At 63.5% G+C, this 13592-nt stretch overlaps 2 protein-coding genes across 3 annotated transcripts; one reads left to right on the top strand and one right to left on the bottom strand.

Annotated features, from left to right (window-relative positions):
- Positions 1-3197: 3197 nt before the first annotated feature.
- Positions 3198-10009, bottom strand: GDF11 (growth differentiation factor 11). Its single transcript, XM_072358090.1, has 3 exons — positions 9555-10009; positions 5152-5525; positions 3198-3796 (listed from the first exon to the last, which is right to left on the bottom strand). The coding sequence occupies exons 1-3, from the start codon at positions 9904-9906 to the stop codon at positions 3416-3418; spliced, it is 1107 nt and encodes a 368-aa protein (XP_072214191.1). The 5' UTR covers positions 9907-10009; the 3' UTR covers positions 3198-3415.
- Positions 10010-10643: 634 nt separating this feature from the next.
- On the top strand, positions 10644-13554 carry INPP1 (inositol polyphosphate-1-phosphatase). 2 transcript variants are annotated; one of them, XM_072358087.1, is made up of 6 exons: positions 10644-10874; positions 12052-12257; positions 12367-12427; positions 12511-12711; positions 12788-12962; positions 13059-13554. In XM_072358087.1, the coding sequence occupies exons 2-6, from the start codon at positions 12054-12056 to the stop codon at positions 13552-13554; spliced, it is 1137 nt and encodes a 378-aa protein (XP_072214188.1). In that variant the 5' UTR covers positions 10644-10874; positions 12052-12053. The 2 variants fall into 2 exon arrangements, with proteins under 2 accessions (XP_072214188.1, XP_072214187.1); XM_072358086.1 differs by lacking the exon at positions 10644-10874 and adding an exon at positions 10943-11086.
- Positions 13555-13592: the final 38 nt, after the last annotated feature.

Genomic DNA, 13592 nt, shown 5'->3' with positions numbered 1-13592 from the left:
TGGGGCTGCCCAGGGTGAGCAATGAGGGCAGCGGGGAGGATTTGGACCCCAGCAAAGGGAAAGGAGCGTGGGAAAAAGGAGAGGATGGGAATGAAGTGTTTCTGAGGGCTGCAGCCCTTTGGGACGGTCGTGGGCCGCGGTGACGCAGGGACACAGCATGGGAGCTGGCAGGGCGGCAGGCAGAGCCAAATGTCCATCAGTGCTTCTTTTTCCCCCCCTTTTTCCTCCCTTTTTTCCCCCCTTTTTCCTCTCTTCAGGAGCCCATTAATGAGGCTGTGCCTAATGAGACCCAGAGGCAGCCAATGGGTGCTGTGCCCCAAATCCCTGCGGTGCCGTGGGGGGGATCCATGCTGACCCCATTCCTGGGCACTTGGTGACATGGGGACAAATAGGAGCACAGCTATGGGGTGGTCCCCCATGGAGACCTCAGCTCTGTGGCACAGGGAGTCCTGCTCTTTCTTCACCCTTCCATTGTGCAAATGGGGCTGTGGGGAACCATGGGGTGGGTGTTGGGGATGTGGATGTCACCGTAACGGTGACCCCTAAGTGTGGGATTGGGAACCCAGTGTGGGATGGGATCAAATGGGATGGGATGGGATGGGATGGGATGGGATGGGATGGGGATGGGATGGGATGGGATGGGGATGGGATGGGATGGGATGGGATGGGATGAGATGGGATGGGATGGGATGGGATGGGAATAGAATGGGATGGGATGGGATGGGATGGGATCAAATAGATGGGGATGGGATGGGATGGGATGGGATGGGGATGGGATGGATGGGATGGGATGGGATGGGAATAGAATGGGATGGGATGGATGGGGTTGGATGGGATGGGATGGGATGGGATGGACGGGGTGTCATTGGAACGCTCGGACGTCGCTTTTTCTCTTTTAAATATTTTAAAATTTATTTTTAATTTCTTTTTCTTTTTTTTCCTTTTTTTTATCCTTTTTTCCCCCCCACGTTCAAGTGCTGTTTGGTCCATTGGATTAAAAACAAACAAACAAACAAATAAAAAGAAAAACAAACAAACATCCCCCCCTCCCCCCTTTCCCTCCCCCATGACCTTCCCAACCCCCTCATCCCAAAACCAACCACAATCCGATGGCCTTCGGGTGTCACCGACCCCCCCCTACCCCATCACTCCCCTTTTCCCCCTCCCTTCCCTCCCCCCCATTGCTCCCCCAATACCTCCCCGTGGTCCTGAGCCCCCCCCGCCCCCAATTAGAAAACAGAGTGAAAACGACGCACAGACAGACGTAGCCTCGGACGGAACACGGGGATGGACGCAACGGCAGCCACGACGCTTCCCCTCCCGGTGCCCAACACTGACCCTAATTAGGATAGGGGTGGGTTTGGGGGTCCTGGTCCCCATCCCGTGGTGATGGGGCCACATGGCTGTGCAGAGCCACAAGGAGCCCAATGTTGGAGCTGGGCTTTGTGGTTCTCCCGGGTGCTGCTGTTCTCTGCCCCAATGCGTCCCCGGATGGTGGGTGGGAGGGTGGGGATGGATGGGGATGGATGGATGGGGATGGATGGGGATGGATCAATGGGGATGAATGGGGATGGATCAATGGGGATGAATGGGGATGGATGGATGAATAGAGGTGTGGATGGAAGGGTGGATAGATGGGGATGGATGGATGGATGGGGATGGATGGATGGATGGATGAGAATGAATGGGGATGGATGGATGGATGGATGGATGGATGGATGGATGGATGGATGGATGGAGGGGTGGATGGGGATGGATGGATGGAGGGGTGGATGGATGGGGATGGATCAATGAGGATGAATGGGGATGGATGGATGGATGGATGGATGGATGGAGGGGTGGATGGCAGCATCCAGAGCTGTTCTGCATAGACGGCCACCGTGATGAGGAAGCGACACAATGGGAACCACCACAATGGGGACATCACGATGCTCCTGAGAGTGACACCTCCGGGATGAGCCCCACGCAGTCCCCCCCCCTCCAACACACACACCCCAAGCAGGACTCTGCCCTCCCCACCGGCTCCGGAGGCGGCAGCAGCCCCCGAAAGGCACTGAAGAGCAGGAGAAGGGCTGCGGGGCCGCGTCCCCCCCTCGTGCTGCTGGGCCCTAAGTGCTTGGGGGGGGGGAGGCTCCGGGGTTGGGAGGGGTCTTGTCCTGGTGAGCGCTTGGGGAGGGGGGGAGAAGTGCTACATATCCCATACATCCCCCCCCTCCGTCCTCGCTGTCCCTAAGTGCTGTGGATAAGTGCTAGGGACGGGGTATTCCGCATTGCAGCCCCCAAGTCTGGGGGGATATAGGGGGGGGTCCAGGGTTGTCTGGGAGTGCATGGGGCACATTGGGGTTATGTGTGTGTGTGTGAGGGGGGGTGTCGGGGGCTGCGTGGGGCCGGCGACCGCCTGGCGCCGGGGTTGGTTGCATGAAGGCAGAGCAGATGAACTCTGGAGAATGCCGGATCCCGTTCTCACGCCAAAAAATAATCCAAACATTGGGATATGGGGGGGGGGGGTAAGAGGAGGGGGTGGGGGGGGGAGGCGGATGTGCCACATAAGCAGAATTTCTCCCCCCACCGGAGCCTCCGTTGCCTCCAAATTGACCCCGTGCCGGGGCTGAACCACTGGGGACAGATCTGCTCTGTTAAGGGGAGGGGGACACACACATACAAGGAGCCATGGAGGTGTTGGGGGGGGGGGGGAAAGGGGGGCACTGCCAGGGGTGTGGGGAGGGGGGGGGGGGGCACGAGCCGGCCGGGAGGGTCCGTAATAAATAAATAAATTAAAGGAGGGAGACGGGTTCCTCCGGACCAGCGATGCCACCTGCACCCATAGTAGGGACCCAGGGTGGGGGTCTGAGGAGGGGGATTTAGGGATGAGGGGGGGGGGGCATCCCGAGATTAGATCCTGCAGTCTTTACACCGGGATGGGCACAACCCGTTGGCGTTGAGCATCCCAAGCAGCAGCGCTGCCTTCCCCATGGCTGGATGGGGTTGTGTTGGGCGCAGTGGGTTGAGCGGTGTCGGTTGGGTTGGTTCGGCGCTGCTCCCTTCTCCGTCCGTCTGCTTATTGCACAATGCATGTCGAAGGTTGGGGGGGGGGGTTGGAGGGTTTGGGGGGGGGGGGGGGGCAGGGATTTTTTCTCTCTCTTTTTTCTTCTTGTTTCTTTTTTGTTGTGTTTCTTTGTGGGTTATTTTTCCTATTTCTTTTTTCCTTCTTTACATCCATCGTTATTTCCACGCCGGTTCTTTACCGTCTTTTTCCAGGTTATTTAGAAAAAAAAAAATAATAATTAAAAAAAAAAATCATATATATATAAAATAAAATAGGCAAAAAAAAATTAATAATAATAAAAGGGAAAAAAAAATCAAAAAGGAGACGAAACAACAACCAAAAAGCAGAGGAAGAATCCGTCCTTGGGCTCTATGAGCAGCCGCAGCGATCCACCACCATGCCCGGGATCTTGCCGTAGATGATCTGCTGCTTGTCGTTGAAGTAGAGCATATTGATGGGGGACATCTTGGTGGGCGTACAGCACGGCCCGGCTGAGCCGCGTGGGTTGGCTTGTTGAACCAGATGAGTGTGAGGGTATTTCTGCATGAACATATATTCGCATTGCCCCGAGCAGTAGTTGGCTTTGTACCTCTTGGGGGCGATGATCCAGTCCCATCCGAAGGCTTCGAAGTCGACGGTCAGAGGGTAACGGCAGCAACGGGACTCGGTCGAATGTTCGTCGCAATCCAAGCCCAGGTTCCTCCGAGAGCGTTTGTTGTTCTCCAGCACCCGCAGCTCCATGAAGGGGTGCTAAAAAGAGGGGGGGGAAGAGAGCAGCATCAGCATCGCACCCATAGACCCGTGGCTCCTGCCCTCCATGGCTCCCCATGGCCTTCCATGGCCTTCCATGGTTCCCCATGGCCTTCCATGGTCCTCTATGGCCCCCCATGGCCCCTCATGGCCTTCGATGGCTCCTCATGGTCCTCCATGGCCCCCTGTGTCTCCCCATGGCCTTTCATGGCCTTCCATGGCCCCCCAATGGCCTTCCATGCCCCCTTGTGGTCCTCCATGGCCCCCCATGGCCTTTCATGGCCTTCCATGGCCCCCCAATGGCCTTCCATGTCCCCTTGTGGTCCTCCATGGCCCCCCATGGCCTCCTATGGCTCCCTATGGCCTTTGATGGCCCCTCACGGTCCTCTATAGCCTCCTATGGCCTTCCATGGCTCCTCATCATCCTCCATGGCCCCCTATGGCTCCCCATTGTCCTCCATGACTCTCTATGGCTCCCCATGGCTTTCCATGGCCTCTTGTGGTGCTCCATGACCTTTCATGACCCCTCATGCCCCCCTATGGCTTCCCATGGCCCCTTATGGTCTTCCATGGCCCCCTATGGCTCCCCATGACTTTCCACAGCTCCTCATGGTGCTCCATCACCTTTCTTGGCCCCCTATGGCTTCCCATGGTCTTCCATGGTCCCCTTTGGCCTTCCATGGACCCCATGGCCTTCTATGGTCCCCCATGGCCCTCCATGACCCCCAGTGTCCCCATGGCTCTGGACCCCACTGCTCCTGTTGCCTGGATCCCACTGAGCCCCCCAGTGCTGGACTTGTCCCTGCGATACTGTCACTGTCCCCATGGAGCCAGGACCCCATGAGGTCACCACTGATCCCATAGAGGTTTGAGCAACCCTACAGACCCCTCACATGGCTGCAGTAATGGGGTAAGCTCTTCCAAGGAGCTGTCATCTGTGGATCCAGAACCATCCCTGTGGACCCCAGACCATCTCTCTATGGATCCAGAACCATTCCCACGGAGCCAGAACCAATCTTACAGATCCAGAACCATCTCACAGTGGATCCAGAATCATCCTCATGGATCTAGAACTGCCCCTATGGAGCAAGGGTCAATCCTACTGATCTAGAATCATCTCTCTATGGATCCAGAACCACCCCCATGGATCCAGAACCAATTCTATGGATCTAGAATCATCTCTCTATGGATCCAGAACCATCCCCACGGATCCAGGACCAATCCTCTGGATTCAGAACCAGCCCTACGGAGCTCCCATCACCTCCATGGCTCTATCACCAGCCCCACAGCGCTACCCCCATCCCCAGCCCTATAGAGCTGCCCTCCCCACCCACATCCCCCCTCCATGCACCCACCAGCCCTTCAGCTCCGGGTCCCAACGAAGTGACGGCCAAATCGTTGCCGTTGGGGTCGAAGGCGTTGATCTCGATGCCCCAATTGTTCTGAGGTTGTTTGAACCAGTTCTGCAAGACGTGCTTGAAGTCGATGCTCTGCCAGTGCCCGATGCGGGAGTTGAGGTCGATTTTGAGCGAGCGGATGCGGATGTGACGGCTGCCTTCCTCCGTCACGGGCTTCAGGCGGAGGATCTGCAGGTAGACGGTGGAGGTGTGTTGCACCGGGCGCAGGTAAACCCACAGCTGAGCCTTCACCACTTTGGTGAACATGATCTTGGGGCTGAAGTTGAAGAAGCAGCAGTGGGGGTTGCCCTCGATCTGCACCACCGGGTCGGCTGCGGGAGGAAGGATGAGTCAGGAGCTGCACCCCACCAGGAACACACACACACACACACCCCTCCCCACCTTGTGCCCCCCATCTCTTGCATTCAGCTCCTCCTCGGTCGTTAGGAGGTGAAGGTCGGGGCAGAGGCCGCCCTGGGGGTCATCGCCCCTCCGTCCACAATAAGGTCCGGGTGCTGCCCCCTGACCCCGTGTCACCACGGATTCATGATCCCCTGCAGGGCTGCAGCGGGCCCAGAGCACCTGCAGAGCCCGTGGTTGGGATGGGGCAGCCCTCACCCTCCTGCAGCTGAGGACCCACAGCATCCCTTGGGTGGAGACCCACAGCGTTCCCAACCAGAGACCCACTGCATTTCCCAGTCGGAAACCCACAGCATCCTCAGCTGGAGACCCACAGCATCCCCTGCATGGAGAACTGCAGCATCTCCAACCAGAAACAGGGAACAACCCTGGAGGTGGAGACCTGCAGCGTCCCTGGCCAAAAGCATCCCCTGCATGGAGACCCCCAGCCCCACTGCGTGCCCCCTCCCTCAGACAGCACACAGCAGAGAGCTGGGAAGGGAGCAGAGCGCTGAGCTCCCCTTGAACGCAGTGCTGTCACCCTGGAGCTGAAGGTGAGGCCACTTCACCCCGGGGTGACACACTGGGGAGGCCGTCCTGAGTGCCCCCCCCCCATCTGAGGGTACCCCCTGCTCCTCTACACCCCAAGGATGCTCCCACCATCCCCCAGCCCCACGGCAGCACCTGGCCCCGTGCAGCTCCTTGAGCTCACACACATCTGTGTCAAATTGAGCCGGGAATGTCCCCCCCCCCCTCCAACCTCCTCCACAACCCCCCCATCATCCCCGCGAGCCCCCCCCCCCCCCCCTCCCCCTGCCACGCACCGGTCAGGTTTAATAGCACCCAGCTGCAGCACGGGGCCATTTGCTGCACACGGGGCCCTCCCCGAACACATCGGGGTCACGACACCGACCGCAGCCCCGGGAATGCCATCCATCCATCCATCCATCCATCCATCCATCCATCCATCCATCCATCCATCCATCCATCCATCCATCCATCCACCCATCTGTCCGTCCGTCCGTCCATCCATCCATCCATCCATCCATCCATCCATCCGTCTGTCTGTCCATCCATCCGTCCATCCATCCACCATGTGTCCTGCGTGCTCCCCCCCCCCACACACACCGAGCCACACATAAACCAAAGTGACAGCGGCTGGAGGGGGCCGCCCAGACCCCTCCCAGCAATTTGCTGTGCACAAGCCCCCTATTAAACCCACGCTCCGCTGGGACCGACCCCAATCTCGTTCCCACCCCCATCCCATCCCATCAACCCCGTGCCCTCCCTTTGCCACGCTGTGCCACCCCCAAAACTCATCACCCCAACGGGCTCAGGGTCCCCTCGGTGCCGCCCCGATGTGTTTGTGGGGCTGCCACTGAGGACGGAGCTGTGTCCAGGTGAGGGGCATTGCCGGACCGCACGGAACCCATATGGGGCGCTGTGCCGGCTCTGCCACACGGCGCTGCTCCTGGCACGGGGCTCGGCGGTGCCAGGATGCTCGGCCCGTCGCTGTGGCAACGGGGGATAAAGGTTACCGGGACATCGGTCACAGCTGAGGATCTACCCCCCCCCGACCCCCCCCCAAACCCCGCTTTGTTCCCATCCTGGAGGCGCCCTGTTGGATTCGGGGCTCCCCGCTCCGTCCCATTAACCCTCTCCCTGCTGCAGGGCACCCCGTGACCTCCACGTCCCCCATCCCACACCCCACAATCCCCACTGACCTTGAGCCCAGCGGTGCCACGGACCCCCCCCCCCCCCTCACACACACACACCACGTCCTCCAACCTCCACTGAGCCCCCTCCTGTACCCCCCCCCCCCCCGGCACCCCTCATTAAACCACCTCCACCCCAAAGGTCGCGGGGGTCAGGGGTAGCCCATAAATGGTTTTAGGACCCAATTAACCTTCCCGGGTTAAAAAAAAATGGGGGGGGGGGTGTGTAGAGGCTTTGGATTAAACCCGGGATGGAGTCGAGGGGGGGGGGGGGGCAGTGAGGGGAACCCGAGAGCTTTATGGCTCTGCCTCCTATAAAGCCCTTTTCCCTCCTTCTGTTCAGGAACCATAAAAACCCGCACAATTGCCGTGGGGAGGGGAAACAAAAATCATAATAATAACGGAGCTGCACTGAGGACCCGGAGGGGGGGGGGGGGTTAGAGTTGAATGGGGGGGGGGGGGCAGCAGGCTGAGCAGGGCAGCCCCTGCGGCGCATCCGGCTGCGGGATGGGGACCCCTCTGCACAGCAGGGGGGGGGGGGCTCAGAGCTCCAGCACTTATTTTGGGGGCCCCCGAGGTGGGAATGGGGGAGGAAGGGTTGGTAAAGGGGGGGTGTTGGGTTGGGGGGGGGGGAGCAGTGAGTGTGAATGAGGAGCGGGGAGGAAAACCTCAGCGTGTCGTCAATTTTATGGGTAATAAAATTTCAAAGCCACCCGAAGTCTATTAATGCCCGGGAAGGAAATTCGTCAGGGAGGGGGGGGAGGGAAGGAGGGGCAGCTCCTCACACTTCCAGCCCTTCCGCTCGGCCTTCACACCCCACCCCCGGGATGGGATGGTGCTGCTTTTGGGGGGGGGGTTGGTTTGGGGGTCCCAGGTGGTATCAGCCGTACAGGAGCAGGTGGAGAGGAGCTGGGACCCCTCGGCGCCTCTCATTGCATCCCATTGCCCTGAGCCCCGACCTGCAGCCCCGTGGATGGACACACAGACACGGGGACACACGGAGCAATGTCATGGTGATGCAGAGCCCCCCCCCCACTTTTAGCATCCTGTCCTGTCCCCAGGGCACCATGGGGACCCTTCAGTGCCATCAGCACGCCCTACTGTCACCCTGCTGGCAGGCAGTGCCCTGCAGGGCTGGGATGTCACCGTGTCACTGCTGCCAATGGGGACAGCGGGCACAGGGGGTGTCCCCAAGGAGGGACCACATCATCCTGCACCAGCACTGCTCCCAGTACTACACATTGGGTCCCAGCGCCACGGCCCAGTACCAAGCATTGGGTCCCAGTGCCACGTCCCATGTCCCATGTACTGCCCCGGTACCCGGTGCTGGTGCCACTGCTGGCTCCTGGGACGTGCTGCAGTTCCCAGTCCCACAGCACAACCAGCTCCCAGCGCCCACTGCCCGTTCCCAGAGCCCTGTGACAGCTCCCAGTAGCCACCGCCGGGCCCCAGTTCTGCTTCCCAGTTCCAAGTGCTGGTCTCAGTGTTGAGTCCCGGGACCTGCTGCCAGCCCCCGCTGCCCGATCTCATGACCCGCTGGTGGCACTGTTTGGTCCCAGCAGCCGGTGTCTGCTCCCAGTGCCCTACAGCTGCTCCCGGTGCCCATCCAGAACCCTGTGCCACCTCACAGGACCCGGTGTCCATTCCCAGCACCCAGAACTCAGTCTCAGCACCAGAGCAGAGCTCCAGTGCCCTGTGGCTGTTCCCAGTCCCCGGTCCCGGTGCTGGTGCCCTGAACCAGCCGCTGGCTGCACCGTCCCGTCCCCATATACCCGTATCCCGGTGTCCCTGGATCTCTGGGTCCCGGTGTTTCCGGGTCCCCAAGTCCCCACGTTCCTACGATGTCTCCGAGTCCCCGCATCCCCCGTCCCCACATCTCTCCACGGCGCAGAGCAGCGCGTCCCCCGCGGGCTTAGCGTGAAGCTGCCCGGTCCCGGTCCGAACCCAGCCCCGGTGCCGGTCCCGGTGGGCCGGAGGCTGTGGGTCTATGCCCGAAGCTGCGTTCGGGGCTGCCCCGCGAGTCACCGTGCGCGACCGCGGGGGACCGGGAGGAAACGCGGAGGAACGGGAGGTCGGGGAGGTCGGGGGGTGGGGGGGGAACAGCGGAGGGAACCGGGGGAGGGCGGGGGGAACCGGGGGAGCCCCGAGAAGGGAAAGTTGCGACCGCGGCCACCGGAGCCGGGGACCGGGAGGGGCTCGGGGGAGGGAGGAGGCGAACTTTGCGTCCGGAACAAAGGCGGCACTGACTTTCCTGGGCCATGCTGATGACGGTCTCGGTGGTGGCGTGGTACTCGTCCTCCTCCAGGTACTCGTCGTGCTGCAGCGAGTCCCCCTGGAAGTCGTGCAGGTCGAGGATCTGCTGCAGCGGCGGCGCTTTGGGCAGCAGCTGCTTCACCACCTCGCGGGTGATGTTGGGCGCTTCCTTCAGCCGCAGCTTGCTGAGGATCTGCGACTTGATGCTCTCCAGCCGCAGCTCTTTGCTGTGCCTCCGCCACACGCACACGGGGCACGCTGGCTCCGAAGCGGCGGGGAGGGGGGGCTGAGCGCCCGCCGGGCCCCCCGCCACCAAAGCCAACAGCCACAGCAGCACCGGGGCCATCCCGGGGGCCTTCCCCCGCCGGCCCCCACCCCGGCGGCGCGCGGGGAACGGAGCGGGGAGCGGCGGTGGAGGCTGCGGGGCGCGGAGCGGGGCGGGCGGAGAGGGGCCGGGGATGGGGGGGGGGGGGGAAAAAGCGTCGGCGGCGGCCCCGGGGTTTTATATCCCAAGTGAAGTGTGTCGTCAGCGGCCTTGATTGGCTGCGGGCGCACAAAAGAGGTTCTGGCAGGGGCTTGGCACCAGCGAGCCGCCGCCGCCGGCCCTCCGCGCACCGGGCACGGCCCCGCACACCGCCCGCACCGCGCACGGTGCCGCCCAGCCCGGCCCGGCCCCGCCCGGCCCCGCCGTACCCACGTGCGGGAGTTGGGAGCAGCCCCGGGGCAGCCCCGCCCGCTCTGTGTCCTCAGCCGCCCCCCCCCCTTATAACCCCCCCCCCCCCCCCGGTCCCGCTCCCGGTGCCGCGTCCCACCTCGAGACGGCACCGGCGGTGCGGGGCGGCGGGTCCCGGTTGGTTCCTCCCCGCCCGGTGCCAGCGGGACCCCTCGGAGTGGGGGGTGGGGGGTTGAGGGGGGGGGGGGTCCGGTGCCGGTGCCGGTGCCGCCCCCATCAGAACCATGGAGAGAGAACGGGGTGGGAGATCCGTTCCCCCTCTCGCCGCCCCCCGCGCTGCAGCGCACCGGGGTTCGGTCCCGGCCCCGGGGTCGGTCCCGGAGCGGTGCGGGCGGAACCCAGCAGAGGGCGCGGAGGAGCCGCACCGGAGCGATCCCGTTCGACACCGGTGAGACCGGAGCGGTTCTCAGCGCTGAGCTCACAGTGCCACCGCGCGGCCCCGGGGGGGAACCGCGTCCTTCCGGGGGGCGTCCCGGGGAATTCCGTTATTACCGAACCGGGAGGCGGCCCCGGGGGTTTCCCCGCGGTGGTGACGTCACGCGTGACGCCATCGTCCGGTTGGAGCGGAAGAGCAGCGGGAGGTAAAACACCGGGAGGGGGGGGGAGTGGCGGAGGGGGCGGCGGGGGGGGGGTTGAAGGCAGCGGACCCGTCCGGCTCCGGGAGCGGCGCGGGGCGGCGGGGGTTAAAGCTCCGCCGTGACGTATCCGGTGGCTCCGCCCCGACCCGCTGCGCCGCCGAGCGGAGCCCCCCCCCCAGCCCCCCCCCGAGAAGGTGTGAGCGGCCCCGCGCCCGGTAACGGCGGTGGGACGGAGCCCATGGGACCGGGGGGGGAGAGGGGGGTGATCCCCACAAGGGCGGCCCCGGGGATGGAGGGGGGGGAGGGGAGGGGGCGGAGGGGTCCGAGGGAGTCGGGGGGGGGTCCCGGTGCCCCCACAGCGGGGATCCCGAGGGTCGTTGGGTGGGATGGGGGGGGGCCGCGCTCTGCCCGAGGCCGTGGGGCAGCGTGGATGTGGTGGGAGGGGAAAAGCCCCCAGCCACGTCCCCAGCCACGTCCGTGGCCACGTCCCCATTTCTGTCCCTGCTCGCGTTCCTGTCCACGTCCCCAGCACCGTCCTCGTCCATCAGCGTGTCCCCGTTTGTGTCCCCACCCGCAGCGCTGTCCCCACGCGTGTCCTCATCCCTGTTACCGCATCCTTGTCCCTGTTATCTAAAGCTACGCCCCAACTCGTGTCCCTCTCCCCATCCACATCCCTGCCCACGTCCCCATCCACGGCCACGTCCCCATTCACGTCCCTTTCCTTGTCCCCAGCCCCATCCCTCCTCCCATTCACGGCCATACCCTCATTCGCATCCCCATTCCCACCCCCAACTCGTATTTCCAGCCCTATTCCTGACCCCATCTCTGTCCCCACATCTGGGCCATCCCTCTCCTCACATTTTGGCCACCCCACATATGAACCGACCCCATTCCCATACTTAGGCCATCCCTGTCCCAATGTCTGCGCTGCCTCTGTACCCACATCTGGACCATCCCTTTCTCCACATCTGGACCATTCCTGTCCCCACACCTTTGCCATCCCTGTCCCCACATCTGAACTGTCCCCATCCCCACATCTGGGCCATCCCTGCCACTTGCAGCCCCCGACCCTCTTACCCCCTCCCCGGGACGCACTATGGGGCCAGGCAGCCCTCAATCCCACACAACCCTGCAATGAGGGGCCGGGGTCTCGTGGGGTCGTACTGAGCGGTATCCCCAGCCATGGCCGCGCTGCTGAAGGCCGTTCTGAGCGCCTCAGAGAAGGCAGCTGAGATCGCACGGCTGTGCCGGGACGCGGAGCCGCTCTTCCGACTGTTGGTAGCAGAGAAAACCGGGTCGGATCGGAACCAGCGCTTCTCCCACGACTTCAAGACTCTGGCAGATGTTCTCATCCAGGAGGTCATCCGGCACGACCTGGGTGCCAAGGTGAGGGCTGGGCAGGGCTGGGGGAGGGGGATGGATAAGGAGGGGGTAAATGTGGGGGTCCCCGTATTTGGGGACGTGGGAGCGCTGCTGAGCGCTGCCGTCCCTGCAGTTCCCTGAGCTGCGCGGCCACATCGGCGGCGAGGAGTCCAACGAGTTCACCAACGCTAACGGTGAGCTGGAGGGGGGGGTCGGGGCGGGTGGGCACGGAGCTGCCCATCCTCGGGGACGGCGGTGACAGCTCCGTGCCGGTCAGGGGACACGGTGGCGGTGCGGGTGTGCGGCACCGTGGGTGAGACGGCAGCGCTGCTGGGCTCCGTGCTGCACCACCAACGGGACGCGGCGGAGCTGCTGGCGGCCGCGGCGCACCGGGAGGTGACGGTCGGAGACGGGGAGCTGGACGGAGTCAACGTCAGCATCGCCCCCGGGGAGGTGGCCGTCTGGATCGACCCCATCGGTGAGGGGGCACCGAGGTGGGCTGGGACCCCCCTCCCCGGCTGTGAGGTGACGTGCCGGCGCTGCTGTGTGCGCAGATTCCACCAACGAGTACATCGTGGGCCGGGAGGACGTTGTCCCCCAGGATGGCATCGCGCCGTCGGGGCTGAGCTCGGCGCTGGTGCTCATCGGTGCCTACGAGCGCAGCAGCGGCCGCCCCGTGCTGGGGGTCATCAACGAGCCTTTCCACCGCCGCCACCCCGAGACACGCGGGTACGTGGAAGGAGGCGGGGGGGGGACACAAGACGAGGGGTCCCCCCTCGGTGTCCCCATCCTGGCAGAGCCGCATGGCTGTATCCCCACCCGCAGGTGGCAGGGCTGCTACCACTGGGGTATCGCCTACCAGGGCATCCTCCTCTCCTCTCTGAGCCCCCCCGCACCTCCTCAACACCCCCCCCGCGTGGTGCTGAGCCGGGCGGAGGCTCCGGGGGTGCGGGATGTCCTGGACTCGCTCTGTGGGGGTCAGCTCCGTTTCGCTGCTGGAGCCGGTTACAAGATGCTGTGCGTCATCCTGGGACACGCGGATTCCTACGTCCTGTCCGGGGGGAGCACCTTCGTATGGGACTCCTGCGCCCCCCACGCCATCCTGTGTGCAATGGGGGGGGGTGTGGTGGCCCTGGGGGATGCCCTGAGGGCGAGGAGGGAGGGGGACACGGGGACGCCCCCCCAGCTGACCTACAACCAACCGGCTGAGGGGGCGGTGGGGGCAGAACGTTGGGCCAACCGGGGGGGGCTGGTGGCTTACGTGCACCCCCAGCACTTGGAGGCGGTGCTGGAGGCGCTGGCAGCTGTACCAGGGCTTTGAGGGGGGGTTGGGGTTGGGGGGCAGAGTGTGGGGGGCAC

This window comes from Excalfactoria chinensis, chromosome 28, assembly GCF_039878825.1.
Source record: "Excalfactoria chinensis isolate bCotChi1 chromosome 28, bCotChi1.hap2, whole genome shotgun sequence".
NCBI lineage: Eukaryota > Metazoa > Chordata > Aves > Galliformes > Phasianidae > Excalfactoria > Excalfactoria chinensis.
The sequence above is the reverse complement of the archived record's forward strand: the minus strand, read 5'-3'. Positions and strand labels throughout refer to the sequence as shown.